The following is a 26,998-nucleotide window of genomic DNA, read 5'->3' on the forward strand; positions in this document are numbered from 1 at the left end:
TATATATATATATATATGGGAGTCTCCACTGGCACTATGTACTGTGGTATATATATTTGGGAGTCTCAACCGTCACTACCACAAATAAGAAAGGGAATCCTCCAAATGCCTCTAATTCCATCACATGGGAGAAAAGGGGTTGAAGGACATTTCTGGCTACACAAGATCTTGTCTTAAAATTTAAATTCATTTAAAAAAAGTAGCTAGGTTTGGTGGTACACACCTTTAACACCAGTACTCAGGAGACTGATTTTAAGGCCAGAGTTCCAATACAGCCAGGGCTACAAAGAAAGCCTTTCTCAAAAACGCACAACCACAACAAAACAAAACACAAAGAGTGGTCATCAAATGAAGACATTAAGTAGAATTGAGTATTTGGTATCAACTCTCCATCTCATATGTAACTCAGACTGGTCTGAAATTTGCTATATAACCATGGTTACCGTAAACTCCTTATCTTTCTCCTTCCACCTCCCAAGCAGTGGGATTACAAGTGTGACAGCCAAGAGGAGCCTGAAATACCTTTAAAGCACTGAGAGATTAAGGGGTGTACGCTTTCAATCCCAGCATTTGGGGTGCAGAGGCAGGTAGATCTTTGAGAGTTCCAGGACAGCCAGGGCTGTATGTCAAAACACACAAACAAAACTCTAGGATCCTTTTTTAATCTTATTAAGTGTCACAGCTAAGAATCCCTGTCTTGTTACTAATTAAGCCTCTGGCAAACTCTAACTTAACAGTTTCTGGTACCATAAAATATTTGCAACAGATGTTAGATAAAGAAAAATCAAGGTGGAGTGAAAAGAAGCCCGAAATCATAAATTGGGAGAATTTTGCACTCAACAGTACTTTCCTCCAAAGGCAAGATTTGTGATTAAAAAATTTCAAATACAAAGAATCTAGCTTTTTGATTTTTTTTTTCTGTTTAGTCATAGTTTTTTTGTGGGGTTTTTGTTGTTGGTGGTTGTTTTTTGACTTGAGAACTATTAGAGGGTACAATTCCAGAGTTCACGCCTCCGGTCTATTCCACACGTGGGGCTAGGTGTCCCGCATGTGAACCTAACATTAAGCTCAGATTAAAAACAACTCCACAGCGTGTTGCTTTGGCAAAGATGAGTCTGTGTTCAAGAAAAACCACAACGCTGAGGCGAGTGGTCAGGGGTACTCTCCGGGGTGGCTCCTCCAAGGTCCCAGGAGAGGAGGACTTCATTGACGCTCCCCAGAGGGAAAGGGAAGAGTCTGGGACAGGTGGGCCAGAGGCGCTGCTCGGCCAGAGACCCGGGGGCAGCCTGCGAAAGGGCGGGCCGGCGGGCACTCACCTCGGCGTCGTCTTTGCACTGCGGGAGCGAAGGGAACTCCAATTTCACGTCCTCCATGGTCCCAGGGCCCCGACGGGTGGGCGCGGTGCGCCCAGCCGCCCCCCTGGGCTGGCAGAGGCGACAAGGGAAGGAGGGCGGGAGGAGGGCGGGCTGACGCGCGGCGGGCTCACAGCAAGCACTTGCGGACCACAGGGTCCAGGCGGCTGCGACAGGAAGGCAGAGAGCAGGGCGGTGCGCGGCTGGCCGCCATGCTGCGGCCGTCTCCCTCCCGCAGGTCTCCGCGCCCCTCAGACAACCGGGATCCGGCCCAGGCACGAGCCCATAACCGTCTCCTCCCGCCCCAGCCCACGTGCCACAGCCAATCCCAGCCCACGCTCTCCGACGGCCCGCCCCCGCCGCCGCCAGGTGTCAGCGCGCCTCCGCCCTGCCGGTCCGCGAGCGCGCAGACGCGGGGGGAGGGGCCTCCGGCGGGGCGGAGCCGCGGCGGAAGGGAGGGAGGAGAGGTCAGGGCTAAGGCAGTCTGCTGTCAGGCCAGCTAGGCCTTCCTAGATGGGAAGGGAGTCCCTTCAAAGTGCCTTCCATGATGCGGCACTCAGAGGAATGCTGCCCAATCCATGGGGGAAGTTATAACCAAACAGTTAGAGTTCAGTTTAAATTCAAGTTAGACTACGCAAAAACAAACAAACAAACAACCCAAAAACTCTGAGATACCTATCATTTTTAAACAAAGTAGAAAGTGGCCTCTTTGGTAAAGTCCGGAGTGTAACAACTCAAATTATCCAGAAAATTTCAAGAAAATGATTCATAGAAAAAGTCATCAGAAATGATAGTTTACTTACTAAATTGTACTCAGTACTTTTTAAGATTTCTCCAAGTCAATTTTTCAACATAAAATATGATTGTGTGTGAGGAGGTGGCATTGGAATTAGTAATTTTTAAAAGTTAAGAATATATCTTTTCAGGGTCTCACTATGTAGACCAGGCTGGTCTTCAAATTCACAAGAGTTCTGGGATTAAAGGCCTGGTTCTGAACAACCTTTGGTCTCACTGAAGGAATCACTGAAGGCGGCAAAGTGTGTAACTAACACTATCACTACTTTTCACTGTATTTTAAGACTACTTCCTAGAGACCTCAGAACTTACTATTATTATCAAAAACCATCCTTTAAAAACAAAGTGGAAGGGCCATGTGTTTAACTTAGATTTCTTCTAATTCTTTTCATGTTGTCATATATGTAATGCATGTTCAACATACAGAAGTAAACTGTTCAATAATTAACTAGATGGCCAATTAGATGTTCCAAGTTCTCTAGTATTACATAAACTGTTATTCAGCTTTAAAAATTACAAAAGGCACAGAATACCCTGCTAGTAATTTTTAATTAAAATATAATCCAATGGCAAGTATGGTGAATGCCTTTACTTTCACCACTTAGGAGACAGAGACTGGAGAATGTGAGTTGAGGCCAGCCTAATCCACACAGTGGATTGTCCCAGGCCAGCCAGGGGTACAGTGAGACCCTGACTCGAAAAGAATTACATATCTAGCTAGACCATTTATGGTTAGTCCTTTGGCATTTATGAAACTGAAGTTTGATGTCTTTATTTAAACAAAAATTAACTATAAATAATCTCAATTTTTAGACATTCACAATTTCCTTATACAACTTTTGATTGCCACATGAAATTAGAATTGTGTACAAGTAACAGAACTTTTGTTTTGAACAATTCTGACATTTAACATTCTATAGAGTACACACTCTCTGCCTGGTATTTACCTGAAAATATTTATAGAATCCATTGGTGAACCTAGGAAATAATACATCTCTAGAAATCACATATATGCAAAATTATTATGTCCACGAACAGACTTTTCCTAGATCTAGAGCTCAAAAGGGAATTATTTTTTCACATAAACCAAATTAACTATATGTATTATGACCAGTCATAATCTTTAAAAAGTTAATTATCAAATATGTAACAACAGATAATTTCTTGGAAGACACAAGTGCATGTATAATATACTCTATACCCACACTCTATGATATATACAAGAAGACAATTTTGTGGACTCTGTGAGTACTGCTTTAAAAATAAAATTCAAAGCCCTATTTTTTTTTTTTTTTTTGTTTTTTCGAGACAGGGTTTCTCTGTATAGCCCTGGCTGTCCTGGAACTCACTCTGTAGACCAGGCTGGCCTCGAACTCAGAAATCCGCCTGCCTCTGCCTCCCAAGTGCTGGGATTAAAGGCGTGCGCCACCAACGCCCGGCTTCAAAGCCCTATTTTAATTTTCAATTTCATCCAGGCTCTCAAATCATATACTCATTGATCCAAAAGGACTAGAATAAATGTGCTCTTAGAAAAGACAAGAATATATATAAGACAAGTTAAACAGATTTTATTGCTTTTCTTTTAGGACGAGGAAAACAAAATATAAAATAAGTCATAAGACATGCTCTCCTCTACTATCCCAAACCACTTTGAATGTTGTACAAAGTGCTCACAAAGCACATATGAAAAGCTTCAGCGTGTCTTTCGTAAAGTCTGCTGCAGTAAATGCAACATTAACAAACATACAACTTTCTTCTGTACCAATTTAAAAGAATTACTGAATTACATACTATTATGTTGCTTAGACATGTTTATTCACTTTTAATGAGATCACTGCCAATACATACATTATTTTCCTTAACTTTATTTTTACATTAAGCAAATGTCTGTCATGCAGCCACCAAAAACTTTATAGTAAATTACACAGGTTTGTAGTCCAGTTTCGACTCTAGCTTCTTGGAGTCAGCCACTTTTCTGACTGCTTTCATGAAATCTTCCTGAACTACAAAATCATGATCGGCACGAATTGCAAACATACCTGTGGAAAACGAAACAAATTGCTGCTTATAGTATGTGAAATGCAGTTCAATCAGTAAGAAAACTGAGCTGGGAACAGTGGCCCATGCCTATAAATAACCTCAGCACTTAGACTGCAACTGGAGGACTGCAAGTCTAAGACCAGCCTAACATGTCAAGGCCTGATCTCAAAAGAAAAGGTGAAAGAAAACTAAGTAATCTTATCTCTATGGAGGAAATGTGAAGAGGTATATACTTACTACTTCTGGGCCAGCAGTGCTACTTCATACACTTTCATAAGTAGAGTGAGCATTATTTTTGAAATGAAGCAGATAACACAATTATCTGAGTATTTAAATCTAGACTGTGTAGTACTTAATAAAACTAATCTTCATTTAATAAAAATACTGGTAGTATTAAGTGGTAGTAGTTAATAAAAACACCCAAAACTATCAAGACCTACACATTCTTGGCTGAAGTTTCTTAATAGCATATGCAACGACTCCCCAAAAGAACAAAACATCTTGGCTAGGCTATTCATCCACCTAGTGGAACAGGTAGGATGTTTGCTTAACATATGCAAGGTCTTGGGTTTGATCTCCAGCAATGCAAAACCGAACCACCAACTTCCAGTAACTTTAATAATGATTACCTGTCACTAAGCAAGGCTTAAGGTTAGGAATATAGCTGTCAGTGCAGTGTTGCCTAAATTATAAACACTGGTTCAATCATCTGTACTGTGTGCTATAAGGCTATAATCCTAGCACTTGGGAAGGAGAGGTAGGATAATCACTATACACTGTATATTTCAAAAAGTTAGAAAAAAGGGATTTTAGGTGTTTTCACAGTGAATAGATGGTTAGATGTTTGAGAAAACAGGTAAGTTTAATCTGATCTAAGTATTATATAATATATCCGTGTATACAAATATATGGTTCCCATTAATGTGCGATTTCCTTCAAAGCTTCTCAATGTGAGAAAAAAAAAAAAAGCACCTATCAAAATTTGACAGAGTCAGCTTTTAAAATCACAGCACTGCGCTTTGACTTTAGCTTTTCCCAAAAGTCATCCTTGATAATAGTGTGGTCTGATAATGTGATAAATTACCCTAGATACTTTCAGTCATGTTAGCTGACTTACTAACAGTGAAACAGTAATTATAAAGACTACTGCAGACATGCCTTGGGTCTGAATATTCTGAATGAAAACTAAATTACTTCAGCTAGGCAGTACTTCAAAGTCACTTGTTACCAAAAATAAAACCAGTATCATGAAATTCAGAATTGTATTAAAAACTTCATTTTAAACAAATTCCAGGACCTCAGACTTTTAGAGCAAACCTTTCAAATACTGGTCCCATGGAACTGGTCCACTTTAGTTCTAGCCACAGTGTACCAAACAGTCCTGCAATCTGTTTCCCACAACATGCTTGTGGGCATTAGGAAGTCCTTTAGAGATCACATCCCCAAGAGCTGACTTCATTGGGGGGTCGGGAGGGTAGCTGGTCAATCAGTGTTCTAGGCTTGCATGTTCACCCATACAACCCTCCAAGGCATTCTAAGTTTCCCCGAGGTCCCTTACAAGAAATCAAAGTCAACTACCACAGTGGTGCGCGCATCCTCCCTTGTGCTGTTTAGCTCTGCTTCTTTAAATCAAGTCTCAAATGCAAACCAAAAGGCAGAAATCCTGACAAAGTGCAGCTCTGCTTCTAGATAAGCTTAGAGCATTGTTATCGATGGTAAAAATAAACTGTTTTTTTTGTTTGTTTGTTTTTTTGAGACAGGGTTTCTCTGTGTAGCCCTGGCTGTCCTGGAACTCACTCTGTAGACCAGGCTGGCCTCGAACTCAGAAATCCGCCTGCCTTTGCCTCCCAAGTGCTGGGATTAAAGGTGTGCGCCATCACCGCCCGGCTAAAAATAAACTTTTCATTCTCACCTGCTTCAGTACAAACATTTCTCAGGTCTGCTCCATTAAAGCCATCTGAAAGCTTTACAATTGCTTCATAATCTGTTTAGAAAAACATAACAGAAATCAACAAGATAATAAAAAACATTTAATATTGAATTTTGTTCATAAAGAAAATTTAAATGGAGTAGTTCATTTTGAATTTGAACAGCATTACCCGTGCTACTATTTTACAACATTAACCAACTAAACTCACTACAAGGTAAACTGGAATCAGGGAGACATACTTTTGAATTTAACCAAAAATGTCATCAGGATTTGGAGGTGCCTGCTTAAGCTATAAAACACACCCAAGTAAATGCAATTACTCAGACTCATTAAATCTGCTGCACACCTGTAATCAACCCTAAGATGCAGGAAGAGTGGCACAAAGAGAAGCTCCAAGCAAGGTATGCAACACAGACCTTGGACCCACACACAAATGGCACTCACTCTTGATGATGTACACACAGTTACAGGTTACAGTAGGAGGGAGAGACACTCTCTTCAGTGCTGTAGCCACAGGAAAGGGGCCATACTTCTCTAAGCAGCCACATTTAAACTCACTGGATTGGGGACTGGAGAGATGGTTGCTCCTCCACAGGACCTGAATTTGACTCTCAGCACCCACACAGTGCCTAACAAGTGTCTTAACTCCAGTTCCAGGAGCTCAAACTCTCTCTTCTGGTTTTTAGGAGTACCAGGTACTCACTTGGTGCACAGGCATACATACAGGCAAACACTCATACATATAAAATAAATACGTACATAAGATAATAAAAATTTAAATAACCACAAAACTCACTCAGTGGAAAAATAAAACATAAAATTAGAAGGAGCTAAGATTGGAAGAGGAAGGAATCAGGTGCATGGGAGGGAGACAAGAGAAAGAAATAGGATGAATATGGCCAAAATTCAAAATACGCATGTGCGTGCACACACACACACACACACACACACACACACACACACACACACACACACGCACACACACACACACACAAAATGGCATAATGAAACTCAGTATTGTTTATAGTGTATTCTAACAAAAATTCTAAGGACTAGGGGTACAGCTCAGTGGTAGAGTACACGCTATGCAATTTCTAAAGTCCTGAGTTCAATCACTGCACCTCAAAATAAAACAGTCAAGCAACAAAAACAAAATAATTTGGGGGCTAGTGAGATGGCTCAGCAGTTAAAAGCACTTGCTGCCCTTGCAGAGGACTGAGGTTTGGTTCCCAGTATCCATGAGGTGGCTAACAACCGTCTAACTCTAAGACACATGTGGTGAATAGACATAGACTTAGGCACATACAAATACACATAAAATATATAAGTATATAAAACAGTAACAATAAGTGGAATGTACTTTAGTCATGCAAGTCAAATGTAAAATATACTAAACGTGGAGATAATTTTATCAAAACAGAACCTTTAAATGATATAGCAAGTATTTATTAGCTTTCTGATTTTCTTTGCAAACCTCAAGTTGTATGGTATCTGGAATAACAGTAATAGTGAACTCTTTCTCCTCATGAAATAGACATGGCTTGAAGAACTACAGCTCTGTGCTAGCTATGAATCTGACAGAGATTGTGAGGGAAACAGCAGAGCACAGACTACAACTATGAAACACCTTTGTCGGCAACAGAACCGGTCAGTCTCTATACCAGGACTTTTTAGTCAGCACTTAATCATGTTCACGTCACTAACCTAGGAGCAGGGATTCCCAAGTATCACAGTATCTAGCAGCTTGGGAGAGCTCGGTATCTGTAGAAGATACTGATCATCTAGCACCTTTTGTTTACATCAATCTTTCCAGCTTAAGAATCCTCATAGGGACAGTGAAATGCGCTGTAACAGTCAATCATCTGTAGCTATTAGAACCATCAAGTTCTAGAGAGTTTTTCTCTGTTGTTGCTGTTATTTGAGACAGGGTCTTACTAGGTAGCCTTGGCTAGCTGGAAGCTTTCTATGTAGACCCAGCTGACCTCAAATTCTCCATCCTCCTGCTTTTGCCTCCAGGGAGCTGGGATTGAATTTGTGTGACATTATACTGGCTCTAAGAAATTCTTGTTTTGGTGACTGAACTCAGGACTGCAAGCAGTCTAAACAAGCAATCTGTCACTGTGCCACTTTCCAGACCATTCTAAAGCTGTCAAGCAATTATACTAGATTCTCTTAGTACAGAAGTCAACAAACATTTTGTGTAAAAGGAGAAAAAAAAATAAAGCCTGCCTTGCAGGCTTTCTGTCCTTTCAAAACTACTTCACTCTACTGTTGTGGTGGGAAGGCAGCCATAATGGTATACAAATGAATGTTACAGATGAGTGACTACAAGACTCTCTGACAAAAGGAAACAGCCAAGTAGAACTCAACTTGTAAGTCACGTTTTGCTATAGTTCAGCCCCTCACTTACATATGCACTTTATATTTTAAATTTTCATTTTAAACTTATTTATTTATTTATTTTAGGTTTTTTTTTTTTTTTTTTTTTTGAGACAGGTGTCTCTGTGTATCCCTGGCTGTACTGGAACTCTCTTTGTAGACTAGGCTGGCTGATAACTCAAAGATCTGCCTGCCTCTGTTTTTTGAGTGTAGGCACTACCACCTCCTAGCTAAACATATTTATTTTTATGCGTCTGGGCGTTTTACCTATCTTTGTATGTGCACCATGTGCACGAAGGGCCCTCTGAGGCCAAAAGGTGTTGATCTCTTTGGACTAGAGAGACAGCTGGTTGTGAACTGTCATGCAGGTGCTGGGAAATAAACCCAGAACCTCTGAGAAAGCAGCCAGAGCTCTTAACTGCTGAGCCATCTCTCCAGCACACACACGTGTAACTTATTTTCTATTTTTTCTACTCCCCTCCGATTTGTAACAATACTTCTGATCTTCATACTTTATTTTTCTGAGAAGATAAAAGCATTCGGAAGATTCCATAAATTCCTAGGCTAACTGGGAACCTGTAGGCAGCAGTATCCAGTTGTGTTGTACTTTATTCACCCGATGCACACTTGAATAAACACTCTACTTCCTTACCTATTTCACCATGCTTTGTAATAGGGCCTGCGTGGATTTTCAATATATCTAATCTTGCTTGTTCATTTGGTAAATCGATATCTGAAAATAGAAATAAATTATTTTGTACTCCAATTGATAGTTTAAATAGAGTGGAATGAGGTTGGGTAAAAAGAAAAAATTGACAAGAGGGAAAAACAGAGCAGATAAAGAAAAGAGAGTAACTCACGTATTTTTCTGTCTAATCTTCCTGGGCGCAGCAAAGCAGGATCCAGTGTATCTGGTCTGTTTGTAGCCATGATCATTTTAACTCTATGCAGAGTGTCAAATCCATCCATTTGATTTAGTAACTAAAAGATTAGAGACAGACTTTACCAAACACGTGCATGTTTGTGCACTTACACACAAAGTTTAATGAAATAAAATTATTAAAAGATAACTAGCTGACTGATGATGTCTGCTATTTGATACTACCAGTTATATGCATTATTATTTTACAATAATTGTGTTGCTCTAAAATACCTCTTATAGTTTTGGCTTTTGCTTTAACAGGGTCTCATGTGCCCTAGGCTATGTTCTTAACTACTGAGACATCTCTGCTGCCCCTTGTTTGTTTGTTTAATGTTCATTGGTGTTTTGTGTGTATGTATATCTGTGTGAAGGTGCCACAAGCCCTGGAACTGGAGTTAGAGACAGCTGTTAACTGTCATGTGGGTGCCGGGAATTGAACCTGGGTTCTTTGGAAGAGTATCCAGTGCTCTTAACCACTGAGCTATCTCTCCAGGTACAAGATTTTATATTTTAAGTTTAAAATACTGTATAAAGAAACAGTCCTAAGTTCATGGCCAGACTTGTCTATGTAGAAGTTCCAAGCTAGTCAGCGCTACACGGACGACAGCCTGTCTAAAAATGCAAAACTGCTCACCCTCTGCCTAGGTCTGTATAGTCTGTAAAAAAAAAAAAAAATTGATTTTCAAATACTACAATAAAAAAAATTAAAATCGAATGACCTGTGCTACCTAGTTTCCATCTGTAGCAAATGGGATCTTGCATTATGTACCCTCTTCACTTCATCACCAATCTGCTCCATCATTAAAACTAGTTTACCATACCAGGGTCAGACTCCACCATCAACAGGGGGCTGAGAGTAGAGGGGAGACTGGAATCTTCTGGAGGGAGATGCCCTGCAGTCATGATCTCATAGCGGCTGTGATTACCTGCCCAAGATCAAGGCAGGCAATAATTCCCATACAATCGGTGGGCTTATGAAGAGTTACCGATTGATGACTGCTGGGACATAGGAAACAATTTTTCTTCAAGGGTATGGCCCTTAGTAGTTTGCCAGTTCAAGCAGGAAACACTAATTGGACTCAGTGAGTTGTTAAAAAGAAAGAACATGAAGGTGGGACGGTGTTGGGGGTGTTAGTGAGGGTGGGTAGATGTGAAGACACATTATGTATGCATGCATGTATGTATGGAAGAAATTGTCAAAGAATAAAAAATAACTTTTAAAAATTCTATTTTAGCTGTCATAGTCTTAGTAATAAAGATCAAAGAGGGGCTTTCAGAGCAGCCACAAACAATACAACTCATTTACTGCTGAAAATCTTAATATATGTTACTTACACCTTCCCCAAACCAGAACAAATGCTTAACAATATAATTCATACATCTGAATAGCTGATCTATTTAAAAAACTACAGAATAGTACAATTTTACCAAATAGAATTTTATATCTCTCTTTTTTAGTGTCCATTTTTCTCATTTTAACTCTTCATATGAAAACATTAAAACTACACATTTAGCCAGGTAGTGGTGGCAGACACCTTTAATCCCAGCACTTGGGAGGCAGAGGCAGGCCGATTTCTGAGTTTGAGGCCAGCCTGGTCTACAGAGTGAGTTCCAGGATAGCCAGGGTTACACAGAGAAAACTTGTCGTGAACACTCCCCCTCCCCAAAAAAACCCTACACATTTAGATGGAACTATATGCTTTAATTCACATTTATAATATTTAAATCAGTTTAAACATAACATATTCTTACTCATCATTTCTTTATGGCAAAAACATTGTATTCTCTTACAGTCCTGAAATATACATGATTTTTACAGAGATGCCCTGGTATTTGACAGACAATATATTGCTTGTTCCTGTCTATCTGGTATCCACTGATCAACCTTTTCCTGTCTTCTCCTGTTCTTTAGTGAGTAACTTCCTTCTTCTGTGTATGTGTGTAGATAGTATGTATGTGTGGAGTCCTTCTGGAGGCTACCAGCAGAAGGACATTGGTGTACTCGGCCTCTCTGCCTTATTTCCTGGAGGAGGAGTCTCTCACTGAACCTGAAGCTCCATGGCAATAAGCAAGTCTAAGCCCTCGTCTCTACCCTCACTATTTTGGAACAACTGGCAAGCAAAGTTTTTACATGAGTGCTAGGACTTTACCTCAGGCCATCATACTTGCAATCACTCTTACCCACTTAGCCATCTTCCCAAACTACATACTAATCATTTTTCTTATTAGGGATTATGTACAGGAACATGTTCATTCCTAGAAACATTTCATACACTTTCACCTACCAATATGCATTATTTAGTTTTTTATTAAGTGTTTTATTAAATGTTTCTTTATAAATCCTCTTTATCAAATATTACCTCCATTAAAGTTCTCTGAATCTCTCTGTCGGCTGATGTTCCCTCAGAAAACCGACGGCCACCTAAAGTAATAAATTTGGAAATATACAGACATTATTCTTTTGTTCTGTGCCCACCATTAAATAAAACAGAATGTAATAGTAGCCGGTGTTAAAAATACTAAGTAAAACTTAAATAGTAAAAGTTATAGCGAGTTAGAAATAATTTTGGAATACTCCTCATTCTGTAATGCTCAAGGTTATTCACTAAAACCAGACCTGTTCTCTAACCTCTGAAAAGTCCCATTCAGGCAGGTAGTCCTCTGAGGACACCACTCACAGTGCTACCTACTTCAGACAAGTCATAGCTACTGGTCAGACAGGAGGTTCTTTCAGGTTTGTAAACAACTTCTAACAAAAAGCAGGTAAGATAAAATTGAAAAGGTTTTGTTCTTACCAATAGCATCTATTTCATCCATAAAAATGATGCATGGCTGGTGGTCCCTGGCATAATTAAACATTTCTCTAATCAAACGAGCACTTTCACCAATGTACTTGTCTACAATAGAACTAGATACAACCTGTTTAAAAGAAAAACAGTAATAATATTAGACAAATCCAATAAATTTCATTTAAAAAAATGTAAAAGAATTTCCCCTTACCTTTAGGAAGTTGCAGTCCAGCTGGCTGGCAACAGCTCGTGCCAAGAGTGTTTTCCCAGTGCCTAGAAATATCAAGTGAGGTTGGGTTCAAAGCAGAACCATTTTTAAAAGCCTTTCAACAACTCTTGGTGCTGGGGAGATGGCTCAGTACTTAAGAATGCTTGCTGCTCTTCCCAAGGACAAGAGTTCAGTCAGTCCCTAGCATCTCTTAAAGCATCTTAAAATCACCTGTAACTCCAGTCACAGGTGACCCGACACCAACTTCTGGCTTCTATGGGCACCCACCCACATATGGCACTCACCTGCACAGATACACACAAACACATAACCAGTAACATAATTGTATTGATAGTGAATTCTCTAAAACTGAAGCTAAATCTACATAGAATTTTTATTTAAAATTCTAAAGTAATTTACTTGCAATATTAACTTTAATATTTAACTTTAGGGCTGGAGAGATGGCTCAGCGGTTAAGAGCACTGACTGCTCTTCAAGGGGTTCTGAGTTCAATTCCTACCAACCACATGATGGCTCACAACAATCTGTAATGGGATCTGATGCCCTCTTCTGGTGTGTCTGAAGACAGTGACAATGTATTCAAATACATAAAAATAACTAAATCTATAAAAAAATATTTTTAACTTTAAATATTCTTCCTTAAAAAAAAATGTTAACTTTAAATATCCCTCCAGATTTAAATTGGTAAATAAGTATAACATTAAAAATGTGACATTGGTATATGTATACACTGCAGAATGATTAAACCATGATAATATTTTTTTTATTTATTTATTTTATTATGAGTACACTGTATCTGTCTTTGGACACACCAGAAGAGGGCATCCAATCTCTTTATGGATGGTTGTGAGCCACCATGTGGTTGCTGGGATTTGAACTCAGGACCTCTGGAAGAGCAGTCCGTGCTCTTAACCACTGAGCCATCTCTCCAGCCCTTAAACCATGATAATTAACATATCTATTAACTCATATGTTTATTATTTTATGGTGAAAACCAAGTCTTCTTTCATCAATTGGAAATACCTAATACACTAACATCTAACTTTTTTGTGTTTTTTCTGTGAACTCAACCCATCCTTCTTCCCTCAGGCCCTCTTAAACAAATCATTCTCTGTAAGTTCAACTTCCTAAAATCCCCCACACAAGTGAGATCATGTGTCTTTGTGTGCCTGTTTACTTCACTTAGTATCATCACTGCAAGATTCATCCACGTCGACACAAATAACAGAAGTTACTTCTTTGTGAAGACTCAACCATATTCTACTGTGTACATATACCACATTTTCTTTATCCTTTTGTAAGTCGATGGATACTAAGATTTCCTTATTTTGGACACTGTAAATAGCACTACAATAAACATGGAGGTGCCCACATCTCTTGAACATACTGATTTCAGCTGTCTTGCATGCACACACACACACTCTCAATTGCTAAGGTATATAGTACTTTCATTTTTAATTTTCTGAAGAACCTCATACTGCTTTCTAAAATGGATGCATCAACTTACATTCCTATCAGCAATACAGTTTCTCATCTCTCCATCTTTGCCAATGCCTGGTTTCATTACATTTATTCACTCTTTTCTTGATAATAGTCATTCTAACAGGTATGAGACAGTATCTCATCTTGTAATTTTAAGCATAATGAATACAAAGCTTTAGAAATAAACTTATTCTTACAATATGGGCTATATACACTGAACAAATCTTTTTAAAAATTATTTATGCATTTTACGTATATAGGTGTTTTGTCTACATGTACACCTGTACCCCAGAAGAGGATATTGGATCACCTGGGACTATAGTTATGCATGGTTGTGAGCCACTGTGTGGGTGGTGCAAACTGAACTCATGACCTCTGGAAGAGGAACCAGTGCTCTTAACTGCTGAGCCATCTCTCTAGCTCCCGAATAGATTCTTTACCTGTATATGGTATCTTTAGCATCAATCATTAGTTATTTGGAAACTAGAGGGTCAGAGAATTATGCAATTCCCTTAAATACTGACGTTTTTCACTATAAAATATTCAAAATCATCTACTGGCATGACTATCCATCTCATCACTAAATCTTCTAGAATTAACATACTAAAGCTGTCAAATCCACTGGGTCTGGTAAACATTTTTCAAAAGTTCTAATTTTCGGTCTGGAGAGACGGCTCAGCAGTTAAGAGCAATAGCTGCTCTTCCAGAGGACCCAGGTTCAATTCCTCACAACCATCTGTAACTCTAGTATTAGGGTATCTGACACTCTCTTCTGGCCTTTTTGGCCACCAAGTGTGTATGTGGCACACAGACACACATGTAGGTATGTCAACTTGATACAAGCTAGAGTCATTTGATAAGGAAACTAAACTGAGAAAATCTCCTCAACTGGGCAAGTCTGTGGTGCATTTTCTTAGTGATTGATGTTGGAGGGTCTAGCTTGTTACTGGAGGTGCCAGTCTTGGTCTGGTGGTCCTAAGTGTTATAAGAAGGCAGGCTAAGTTAGCCATGATGGAAAAGCCAGTAAGCAGCACTCCTCCATGGCCTCTATCATCAGCTCCTGCCTTCAGATTCCTGCTCTGTTTGAGTTCCTTCCCTGACTTTGCAATGGAGTATAACATGAGAGCCAAGAGCCGAAATAAACCCTTTTTTCTCTGAGTTAATCATGGTCATGTTTTTTAGCACAGCAATAGAAACCCTAAGATACACATATTCATAAAAATAAGTTGTTTTTAAAAGTTCTAATTTTACTTGCTATTTCAAATTTTATGACTACTAACAGTCTGTACTACTTATTACACTTGTTCTAGAAAAACTATAAGCTAAATAACCAATTGCCAGACAGAATAACCAATTATCTAATCACCAGAAAGCAACAATCTGAGTCACCAGACTGCAAACTGTCCTTTCAAGTAAAAACTATTCCATGTAAAGCCTCCCACTCAAATTGCTGCATGAATGCTTTGCCTGAACACACTATATTTTTCAGCACGAATCGCACAGAAGTACTTTCTGTACTTTTTTCCATTTCATCACAGAAAACACTTCTTAAAAATGAAATTTTAATAAAATTTATCATTTTTATCCCTTTACTAGCATCATTCAAAGTGAAACTGCCCTTTCTGCTGACACTGAAAGTATGTGGTGGTCAAGAACAGTGACTACCAGCATTGGTGATGTCAGTGTTGAGCAGCTTTACCAAAATGTCTTTGTACCATCAGTAGATGTCAACACAAGGAAAGAGTTGAATAATACGCCAGTGGTTATGACCGTGCAGCTCCATCAGCGTGTCGCAGGGGCACCGTTTCTATGAAATGAACTTTAAGGCCTATGGTACACAGAATTACATGGACTGGGACAAGGCACAGAAGAACTCCACATGCCTCACGGAAGAGCAGATGCCAGCCTTTACTCTCAATAGAGTAGAGACTGGAATTGCCTATATTAAATTCCTGTCTTACTATTTTTTAATTCCTTCATCTACTCCTTTTCTGAAGGGACAGAGATAATTTGATACCAACCTGGCGGTCCATATAACAAACAGCCTTTTGGAGGTATTATTCCTACACGCTGGAATAATTCTGGATTTGTAAGAGGTAATTCTATTACCTGGAAAAGAAGTTAAATGTTTCTTAAACAGTAAAAAACTTTAATATATTTTAAAACATTTAAAGTCTAATAATATCATGTTATAATGTATGAGAGAGCTACACTTTCATGCTGTACTTAAATATTGTTTTTATTTCAGATGGAAATCTCTTAAAACCAGAAATTAAAAAATAGTGGTTGTTTTAGCAAGCTACATATTAGATTGTACACATGTATATACTTTGTAAAAATGTATTAGAATTACATATTTAAAAATCTGTACATTTATATCAGGTGCATATTTCACCTCAATAAAAATTACAGTATAAAGAAACAGAGAAGTTGGGCCTAGTGACATACATTTGTATCCATGCTACTCAGGAGGAAAACGCATGAGGACAGGAAGCTCTGGTTTAAAGTAGGTAAATTACCAAGACGTGTCTCAAAAGACAAAGTGAAAAAGAACGAGTGCAGCTCAGGGTGGAGCACTTGCCTGGCATGTGAAGTCCTAAGTTGAATTTCCAGGATTACAAAATAATCATAATCAGCAAAGAATAAAAGGATCTATAATAATTTACAGAATACAATGCAAAATAGTCACAAAACAAGCAATGTTTCTGACGTCATAATTGGTCACTATCACAAAAGACATAAAATTTCCTCTGTTGGCAGTTATGTCACAGCCTTTTTTACTCTAATTCAGAGGATTAAAAAAGAAGTAAGGGATGGCCATGTACTTGGTTGGTAGAGTGCTTGCCTCACCTAACATGCCCAAGCCCTGGGGTCTATCTCCAGCACAGCTAACATTGTAGCAATGAGCGCCCACAACCTGCAGCACTAGGAAGGTGAGAGTGCGGGAGGATCACAAGTTCAAAGTAACTTTCAGATGTGCAATGAACTTAAGGCCTGAGGTATATGAGAAGGAAAGAAAGAAGAAGAGAAGAGGAGGAAGAGGGAGAGGATCTGGCTATCCAATTTCTTTACAGTATCAACTACTTGAAAAAGCATCTGTTTGATAGCTATAAAGCCATAAAGCATGATTAGTATAAGCAAAAGTGTGAAAAAACCAAAACCAACATTCTGAAATATCTGAGGATAAAAAGTGTATGGTGTGTGTGTGTGTGTGTGTGTGTGGTGTATGTCTGTGTGTCCTACTCCTTGGAAGGTGGGATACAGCCAAGCAATGAGGGGGTCAAGTTTCATGAAAACATTTCCTTTTTCCTTCTCTTACCCTCTCACTAACTTGAATTCAGTATATACTTTTATTTCATAATCAGGCCAGTGCTTCTTTTTTATTGCGAAGAAAAATTTGGTTTCCAAATTGCCTGGAAGGCTTGTGCCCTACTCCAATCTTCAAACCACTCAGAGACCAATTTCCTTTAAAATTTTTAAAAATTTATTATTATTCTGTGTGCAAATATATGTGTCCCTATGTGTCTCTGTGTCCACACACATGTGCTAATGCACTTATGGATGATGATGAGGAGGAAGTGTACATAACACAGCACACTTGTGGGTGACAGAAGACAACTTTACAGAGTCAGCTCTTCTGTCCTCTTTTACCTGTGTCCCAGGGATCCAACCCAGGTTATCTAGGCTTATGTGGCAAGCACTTTTACTGACTAAGCCATCTTAACAGCCCAAAGAGTTTGTACTTTAACAATGGTTTCAGAAAGTTTAATGAGATGAAGTCTAAGAATTATGAACCACCATGAACTACCCATCCAAGAACTACTTCCAACTCTTCTCATTCATTCCTAAATACTTTGACTGGCCTCAGGAAAAATAAATCAGTAAGATAATATAACTTCCCAGGTTATAAGACAAGGCAATCCTAATCTAATTCATCACTTGAAAACTTATAAACTTCTATAGCCAGTATTTTAAAGAACTAGTTTGAAAAAAGATAAAGATATTTAGGGTCAAGGTGACACAGTTTTACTGAACTGAGATGTTGACATCACTAGCTTTAGGGAAACCATACAGCATGTTGCCCAGTGTGCAACTTTAAGTAGTAAAGGCATTAGATATCAATATATCTTCACTTTCCCTTACATTCTTCTTTGGCCACAAAAAAGTGATTTTCCTAACACCAAACATCTCCAAAATAACAAGCAGCAGTAATCCTTACAGCTAGAAATTCAGTGCTATTCTCAGCAGAGATACAAATGTATAGTAAGGAGAAGGCACTACTGAGCCAAAAACAAAACAAAAAACCAACTGGACAGTAACAACAACAACAACAACAACAACAAAAACCCTAAAATGTAATTTTACACCCTGTTTCTCCCTTCAGACCTCCTAAAACCAACAGGGCAACAGTCTGAGATCAGAGACTACAACACCCACCTCTCTTAATTCCCGAATCTGTTCTGACAGGCCTCCAATCTCAGAATAAGATACATTCCCAGGATCCTCATGAGACATGTTGTAAACCAATGGATCCACCTCTCTTGGCAGATATCTAGGATGAAAAAAATCAGAAACTTTCCTTTCAAAAGATTTCCTCTTAGCTTGTGGATAATGCAAGCACCTATAAGTTCCTTCTAAAGACAGAGGTAAGAAGTAGTAAAATCTTTGATGATTTCACAAATCCTGTACTTTAGAAAACCTCCCCTCATGCAATGGAATGTAAACTAAAAAATGAGAAACCCACCTCATGATGGTCAGTGTGGTCATATCCAAAGCAACTCTGGTTCCTGGCTTCAGCTTACTTTTATCAAGCTGGTTTCATAAAACAAAAGATATTACACAGACATTTAAAAAGGGAAACACTACTTTAACAAGCCTAATATTCAGAAGCCATATACATTTTTATACTACATATAAGACACAAATATCACATTATAAACTCCCTGTCAATAGAACTAGAAAAAAAAAATTCCTTAGTGAATATTTTGGGGGAAAAGAAAGGAAAATGGTTTGCAAGTGTATCTATAAAATATACTTTGAACATCTTCTAGAAGGAAAAATGTATATACGTAAGCCTAAGAGATAAGGAAACAGGTCTCCTTTTAAAAGATTTCTATTAACATACTAAGGAATGCAAGCCTGTGGTGCTACCACACGGCTTTAATCCAGCACTTCGGAGGCAGAGCCAGACAGATCTCTGAGTTTAAGACCAGCCAGGTCTACAATATGAATTCCAGGATAGCCAGGGATACACAAAGAAACCCTGTCTCCAAAAACAAAAACCATACTAAGGAATGCAAAAGACAAAACAAATAAAAACTCACTCCTGTGCCCTTGTACACAACAGTCCCCATACTGAGCACATCGTGTTAGATAATTACTGTACACTTAAGCACGTTGACTTCCTTGGTTACAATTGGATAGTCTAATCTATAGATGCACTAAACATATACTGAAGATCTCACTTGTCAGAAATAAAAAGTCACGTTCCAATAGTTTCAAAACTGTTTGCCATTCTATTTTTAGAATTTTAACTACTTTGTACAGGACTCTACAATGAACTACAAATTTAGGAGACTGTGCTCACTAAAACAGAAATGATGTAGAAAGTTACTGATAACAACACTGATTAAATCAATTGAAACTGTCGCCAGACCAAGAGTGGGTTTTCTTTGGAAAGGTTTTTGGTGCCCAAGCTCAGGGACAAAGCATTTTTTTTTTTTTTTTTTAGAAACAAAACTATAATTACATAAGGGTTGTATGAGGGTGGTTGCACTGGTGCGGGATTTGGAGTTATCATTAACATACGCTTCCTTTGCAAGGCCCACTAGTATCTCCCAGACACTACAGAATACATTTGGACCATGGTCAAGATCATGGACAGTCCTAGAAGCATCATCAAGGTGATGTGGATGTTGGGGATGGAAGGCTGAGAAGTGACTGGACAGGCACAAAGTAACACTGGGAGAGGATGGTGTTACCTTAGTCATTTCAAAATGAAGTAAGGGGTAAGGAAATTGCTCAGTGCTGTTTTCAAGACAGAGGACTTAAGCTCCTATCTCTCTCACTTCTACAAAAAGCCAGGCATGGCTACTGGTGCCAACATTGGTAGGTGGGAATAGGCAGATCCCAAGATCACTGGCCAGCTAGCCTAGCCAAGACTTCTAGTTCTATGAGACTGTCTCAAAGCAGTAACATAGAGAATGATGTCCTGCTCTGGCCTTCCGAATGCAACACACACACACACACACACACACACACACACACGTAAAAATGGGCAAAACACTAAATTTAACAGATTAGGCATTAAAAAAAAGACCTTTATAAGCAAAGTACTTCAAGAGATAAATCAATAGAAGCTCTTTCAAAACAGTATCTTAGAAATGCCAAATTTTGGCATCCAGAGGGCCTTGAAAGGAAGAGCTGGCTCTTCTCTCTGAGCGCCGCCAAGATGGTGTTCAGGCGTTACGTGGAGGTAGGCCGGGTGGCCTACATTTCCTTTGGGCCCCATGCTGGAAAGCTGGTCGCAATTGTAGATGTTATTGATCAGAACAGGGCCTTAGTGGATGGACCCTGCACTCGGGTGAGGAGGCAGGCCATGCCTTTCAAGTGCATGCAGCTCACTGACTTCATCCTCAAGTTCCCACACAGTGCCCGCCAGAAGTATGTGCGGAGAGCATGGGAGAAGGCGGACATCAATACGAAGTGGGCAGCCACAAGATGGGCCAAGAAAATTGATGCCAGAGAAAGGAAAGCCAAGATGACAGACTTTGATCGCTTCAAAGTCATGAAGGCAAAGAAAATGAGGAACAGAATAATCAAGACTGAAGTAAAGAAACTTCAAAGAGCCACTATCCTGAAAGCTTCTCCCAAAAAGGCAGCTGTTGCTAAAGCTGCCATTGCTGCAGCGGCAGCAGCGGCTGCTAAAGTCCCAGCCAAGAAGGCAACGGGACCAGGCAAGAAGGCTTCTGCACAAAAGGCTGCAGGCCAGAAGGCAGCACCTCCTGCTAAAGGTCAGAAGGGTCCAAAGACCCCAGCCCAGAAAGCACCTGCTCCAAAGGCAGCCGGCAAGAAAGCATAAGGCTACACAAAGAATAAAGGTTCTTTTTGACTGAAAAAAAAGAAAGGAAGAGCTGATTAAGACATAACAAAAATCCATTTCATTACTGGAGATTGAACACAGGGTGTCTCATATGCTTGTCATGTATTTTGCTACTGAGCTACACCCCCAACCCTAGGCCTGTAATACTTTCTAAATCTTTATTTCTATGTGTATGGGTGTTCTGCCTGCATGCATGCTGTGTTACCAGGCAGGTGGCTGTAGACACCAGATCCCTTAGGAATGGAGTTACAGATGATTGGGGGCCCTTGTATGAGTGCTGGGACTCAAACCCAGGTCCTCTGGAAGAACTCCCCGTGCTCTTAACTGCTGAGGCACACTCTCTAGCTCCTAGGCTTGTAGTATTCCATTAGAAAAATATCCAGTTATATGCTGAAATCCTAAGATTAGCTTTAGCCTCAATGTTAAATATTATTCTAGAGTCACATTGTATCAATGTTTTAACCTGAAAATGTCAAATACTTGGACTGGTATTCAGGAGGCTGAGATACCAGTACTGTTAGTTTAAAGCCACTATAAGCTACATAGCAAGATCCAGTTGCAAAAAACAAAACCAACAATGAAAACTTAAACTCAATATGACAAATAATCCTAGAAAAGTCCTTCAGTAAATGCTTAAGACACTTCCTAAAGAAGAGAATGGTATATAAATTGCAGATGCTACTGAATCATTCTAAACTACTCACTGACATTGTAAAGTCTGCAAAATGAAATTCAGGGATATTTCAATTTGCCCATTCTGGTCTAAATGACTAAAAAATTAACTACTGCAGAGTCTGTAAGTAACACTTTAATGTTTAAATGTAAGACATGGATAACTGATGCCCTCTTCAAGAAAGACATCATACTGAACCATTTTTTTTTTTCTAGTTCTAAAATGATTTGATTTCTAAGTACAGATATCTAACTAGGACAATGTGAAATAGTAGGGACTAAGAAATTCCAGGCTTTGCTAGTCATTTGCTGTGTCTGAACACAGCAACCACTCTTAGGAGTTATGGGCACAACACCTCACCTGCCTACCTTAACAATTAAATTAATGTACAAAGTGTTTTTCTCATTTACAAAGCCTATACAAATGGAAAGCATTACCTGCCGACGACAACCTACGACATATCTTGGTCCATTTGTTGCTTTAACAATGACTAGAAAAAGAATGAATTGAAAAACAAAGTTAGAAAACAAATACATCTACGTCTATGGTGAATGTAGTTTTATTTCTGACCTCCAAGAACAGTAAATACAAAATTTAGCTTATATAAAAGACCAACTTAAAAAAAAAAAAAAAAAAAAAAAGACCAACTTGTCATTAGAATACTTGGCACTTCAGAGCTACCCTGATAGCTTATTAAATAGAGGCACTTAGACCCCAGCCCATTGATCTGACTACGGTCAATCCCTGGATCCAATCTTATACAGTGGAAGGAGAAAACCAACTCCCACAAATTGTCCTTTGATCTCTACATGTGTGCTGTAGCACATGCACAGGCATCCACACACAGATGCATACACATATACACATGTGTGTATGGGGATGAACACACGGACACACACGAATAAATGCAGTAAGAATTAAAATAGCCTTCCATTACGGCACACATGCCTAAAACCCTGGCACTGGAAAGCAAAGGCATGTAGATCTCTTGTGAGTTCAAGGCCAGCCTAGTCTACACAGGAAGCTGCATCCAGAGCTACATAATACCTGACCTCATAAATAAATAAATAAATAAATAAATAAATAAATAAATATAAAATCAAAAGTTGGGAAGGAACTGGGGCTTTTGTTTTTTAACTAATTAGTTAATCCACTTACATTTTTCTTCTGTTAACTGTTTAAGCACTTCACCTACAATCTGAAAGAGATAAAAGGTGCATTACCTTTTGCCAATAGCTTAAAAATGGCAAAATACTTTCAAACTTTATCACCTACCTGTCCAACACTTTGTAGTGCCTTCAGATCATTTTCAGACTTTTCATACTGCTTGGTAAGTTCTTTTAATTGCTCCCTTACTGAAATAATAAAATTTTAACATTTTAAATTAAACAATAACTGCATTAAATTTTTTACTTAAGTTTCTTTTACCTTATGTAGGTTTCATATCCACTGTATCAAACCACAAAAAAAGATTTTGCAGTCTGTAATGGATAGGTGGCATGTTTTAAAAGGAAATGTAATAGAAAAATTATCATATATCTATTTTCTTGGTACAAAATATTTTTAAGTTACATTCTTAACAGATAGTGACATAATATCACCTTCAGATTTGCTACAAAACTAAATGATAATCTATGAATCAGGCCTCCCATAGCTACACTAGATCACCTGGTTTACTCAATGGTTGTCAATACTAAATAAAGTCAACCAAGGCAATTCTTCACCGAATGAATCATAGGTTCCTGCATTCTCTTATTTAATTAAATAACGCAGGCTTTTCAAAACGCAAATACTCAGGGTGTACAGAAAACTTGGCACTTAGTATGAAGCTCGAGGAAAGACGACAAGGTCTATAACTACCACTGGGCCCTTTCTACTCCAAGTACAAGCCGCCTCAGTGAGTTCAAGTCCTGCTGGAGCTTCTTAGACTCAAACGTCCTCCGGTTCCCGAGACTCCAACCCTGCCTTCCTTGCACTCGGGATATATCGCCAGCCCACTTGTTCCTCACTCCTCTAATCCTCTCCTCCCCTTTCACCTCAGAATCGTGGCTGCTCCCTAAGCCACCGGACTGGGACTGGGGCCATACCCACGGCCGAGGCGGTGCTGCACCCCAGCGCGGGGCGGGATGACAAAGCGCCTCGTCCCTGGACTCAGGCCTTCCCAAGCCGGGCGCTCTGTTTTCGGGCTCAGCCGAAGCCTCTGCTTTATCAGAGACGGAAGCCGGTCCAGGTACTAGAGAGTGTATCAAGGCTCACTCACGCTCCTTAAGACGGCCGTCAATCTCCTTGTGCTCTAGCAGCTTCTTGCGGTAGTCCTGAAGCGCCTTATCTCTAGGGTCCGCCATGATGAGAAGCCGTCGCTCATAGGGGATGCCGGGAAGGGCCATGGCAGCCCGGGCGGGGGAGGGGGCGGGGCGAGGGCGCAGAGGCGGCCTGGGGCGGGATCGTGGCTGGCCCCGCCCCTTCCGTCTGGCCGGCCTTTTGCTCCCGGTGCGGGAGTCTGTGTCTTGAGTCACCTAGAGCGGCAGAAAGCCTTAAAAGCGCTGAAGATGGTCTCCGGTCACACTGTCCCCTGCAGGCCAAAGTAAGCAATGACTGCTCAATATTAAGTCACTGCTTTCCTAGAACGCCGAAGGATCTGTAATAAACTGAAAAGGAAGAGGAATTGACAAATTTTTTTTTATGCATGAATACACTGTAGTTGTCTTCAGACACACCAGGAGAGGGCATCAGATCCCATTACAGATGGTTGTGAGCCACCATGTGGTTGCTGGGAATTGAACTCAGGACCTCTGGAAGAGCAGTCAGTGCCCTTAACCTCTGAGCCATCTATCTCTCCATCCCAGATTTATTTATTTATTTATTTTTTGAGACTTGTAACCCAGGCTGCCTTGGCACTCACTACGCAGCTGAGGGCTTGAACTCTGGTCCCCTTACTTCCTAGTGGAATTACAGGCATACATCGAACATTCATTATGTGCTGTGTGGAAATCGAATCAACATTCTCCTGCATGCTAGGCAAGTGCTTTCCCAACTGAGTTACATTTCCAGATTCAGCCTTTTTCTTTCCCAAAATAATTTATTTTTATTTATGTGTATGTTTGTGTCTAAGTGTATACTTCAGGAGGGCAAGTGCTCACAGAGGCCAGTAGAGAGCGTCGGATTTCTCAGCTCTGGAGTTACAAGCTGCTGTGATTTTTTTTTAAATCTTATTTATTTTATGCATATAAATGTCTTGCCTGCATGTATGTATGTGCAGCACGTGTGTGTCTGGTGCTAAAGGAGGTCAGAAGAAACCACATGATCCCCTGAAACTGGAATTACAGATGGTTGTGAGTTACTATGTGGCTATTGGGAACCGAACCCAGATCCTCTGCCAAAAGCAACAAGTAGGAATACCCTTTGAGCTGTCTCTCTAGGCTCAGTGACTGTGTTCTGTTAAATTGTTATTGACAGGCTGGGAGTGTAACTTTGGTAGAGTATTTGCCTAGCACACAGAAGGCCCTGAGTTTAACCCCTAGCACCCTAAAACTAAATGACTACACTCGACAAACACACAGAGATCTTGCGGAAGAGCCGGAAGCTCACATAGCCAGTGAACCACTTTCCAGCCTCAAGATGCAGCCTTTTGATATCAACTGCATGAGCAGAAGTAGGCAATTCCAGTCACTCAATAAAGAACTGACCTGCTTGTAATCTAATAAGGAAATTAAAAATCACTTGGATAGGGGCCAGAGATGGTTCAGTGGGCAAAGGCGCTCTTGTCATGGTAGCCAGGTGACCTGAATTGGATTCATGGAACCCACTTAAAACTGGCATGAGGTCCACATGTACAGATGCATAGAACACTAATAAATCATGAAAATATCTTAATGTAGTAAATGCTACAATTGAAATAAAATGATATTATGGGATAAGGAGGAGAAAAAATTTTGAACACGTCTGAGATCAGAAGATGGACCACTATGCCACCACACGGAGAGCCTTCTGAATAGATTAAACAGCAAATGCATGATTCTGAGGTAGAGAAGAGTTTGGCTCACTTCTGTCAGGGAAAGGAGGCCAGCAAAACTGGAAGGAAATGGGTTAGAGAAATAGAACACAAGATAAAGTTTCTGCAGCGACCAAGGTAAGAACTTTGAAGTCTGCTGGGACTATCTCAGATCTCTGTAGTGGAGGGGTGGTGATATCTTGATGTCTTCATAAAATCAGCATAATTGTACATATTTATAAAGGTTGTCATGGGTATTAAGTAGACAACCTAACTAAAGATGTTAATCCAAAATAGGGCATATGGTAATTGTATTCTTTTAAATTGTTATTCTCATGCTGGGAGTATAACATTGGAAGAATACTTGTCTAACATACAGGTGGGTTTAACTCCCAGCACTCTAAAAGTAAATGAATATGCTTTACAAATACACATACAGTTATGTGAATTAATGCCCAAAGTGACAGAGTTCTCCAAATTTACATGGAGAAAATGGTGTGGGTATTATGTGAGTTTTCTGTTGTATTTTTTTTTCTAAAAATGGCTTTTGAAGTAGACAATAAGTAAATAATGCTTAGGCAGGAAGTGTCCTTTCTCCCACACAGTTGTAACTATTTTGAACTAATGAATAGGTTCATACCAATATATATATCAATTCTAACATCAAGAAGAAAAGACAAGGCAGAACATAAAAGGCAGCCCAATTTGTACAGTTCAGCAAAAATATATGCATACAGGGACTGGAAAGATAGCTTAGCTCTTAAGAGCACAGGTTACTCTTCCAGAGAACCTGCATTCAATTCCCAGCACCCACATGGTGGCTCACAATCGTCCCATAACTCCAGTCTCAGGGTATCCAATGGTCTTTTATGGCTTCTGTGAGCACCAGGCATCCAAGTGGTACACATATATATGTGCAGACAAAACATCCCAAACACATAAAATAGAGTTCAAGTTGATTCTCTGAGGTTAAACAAAAATACCTGAGCATAGGTTGAAATGCCATTTTAATATCATCTTCATCAATCTTTTTAACTCTAGATTCTTTTTCCTCTTACCCATTTGGCAAAATTCTAACTTCAGCTGAACTTTCTGTGTTTCTCATGTTCACAGTAACCCTATTCTGTTGTGTGTGTGTGAGTGTGTGTTGCATGTGTGCATGAAAGAGTAACTCAATTTGTAAATATATATCCATATATGTGATTAAATGTTTAGTATCTTTTCTCATTCCCTGTAGAAAGCCCAAGACCTCACACAAAGATGGTGACTATTCATTTATTGCTCATGGATACATCTAGGACACTGTCTGAGTAC

The 26,998-nt window shown here is 39.6% G+C and overlaps 3 protein-coding genes across 3 annotated transcripts in view; 1 reads left to right on the forward strand and 2 right to left on the reverse strand.

The window, feature by feature from the left end:
• Positions 1–1,570, reverse strand: part of Styx (serine/threonine/tyrosine interacting protein) — a 32,733-nt gene extending 31,163 nt beyond the window's left edge. Inside the window, exon 1 of the mRNA XM_028758462.1 lies at positions 1,317–1,570. Coding sequence (XP_028614295.1) covers positions 1,317–1,373 — 57 coding nt within the window. The 5' untranslated portion in view covers positions 1,374–1,570. The remainder of the gene's footprint in view (positions 1–1,316) is intronic.
• A 2,123-nt stretch (positions 1,571–3,693) lies between these two features.
• On the reverse strand, positions 3,694–24,071 carry Psmc6 (proteasome 26S subunit, ATPase 6). Its single transcript, XM_028758537.1, has 14 exons — positions 23,954–24,071; positions 22,969–23,048; positions 22,852–22,891; positions 22,131–22,183; positions 18,663–18,730; positions 18,356–18,470; positions 15,940–16,027; positions 12,419–12,480; positions 12,214–12,337; positions 11,779–11,840; positions 9,357–9,477; positions 9,149–9,229; positions 6,100–6,171; positions 3,694–4,186 (listed from the first exon to the last, which is right to left on the reverse strand). Exons 1-14 carry the CDS (start codon positions 24,036–24,038, stop codon positions 4,068–4,070), a joined length of 1,170 nt encoding a protein of 389 aa, XP_028614370.1. The 5' UTR covers positions 24,039–24,071; the 3' UTR covers positions 3,694–4,067.
• LOC114613285 (60S ribosomal protein L14) lies at positions 20,354–21,040 on the forward strand. The gene has a single exon (XM_028758538.1). It carries the CDS (start codon positions 20,370–20,372, stop codon positions 20,997–20,999), a length of 630 nt encoding a protein of 209 aa, XP_028614371.1. The 5' UTR covers positions 20,354–20,369; the 3' UTR covers positions 21,000–21,040.
• Positions 24,072–26,998: the final 2,927 nt, after the last annotated feature.

Source organism: Grammomys surdaster, unplaced genomic scaffold (assembly GCF_004785775.1).
Source record: "Grammomys surdaster isolate TR1022 unplaced genomic scaffold, NIH_TR_1.0 126198, whole genome shotgun sequence".
Taxonomy (NCBI): Eukaryota; Metazoa; Chordata; class Mammalia; order Rodentia; family Muridae; genus Grammomys; species Grammomys surdaster.

What these genes read in the sequence shown, in the direction of transcription:
- LOC114613285 (XM_028758538.1), top strand. Translation starts at nt 20,370, where the DNA reads ATGGTGTTCAGGCGTTACGTGGAGGTAGGCCGGGTGGCCTACATTTCC.
- Psmc6 (XM_028758537.1), bottom strand. Translation starts at nt 24,038, where the DNA reads ATGGCGGACCCTAGAGATAAGGCGCTTCAGGACTACCGCAAGAAGCTG. An exon ending in TGACGGCCGTCTTAAGGAGC is followed by an intron (nt 23,049 to 23,953) that starts GTGAGTGAGCCT and finishes TTATTATTTCAG; the next exon opens with TAAGGGAGCAATTAAAAGAA. An exon ending in CACTACAAAGTGTTGGACAG is followed by an intron (nt 22,892 to 22,968) that starts GTAGGTGATAAA and finishes TATCTCTTTCAG; the next exon opens with ATTGTAGGTGAAGTGCTTAA.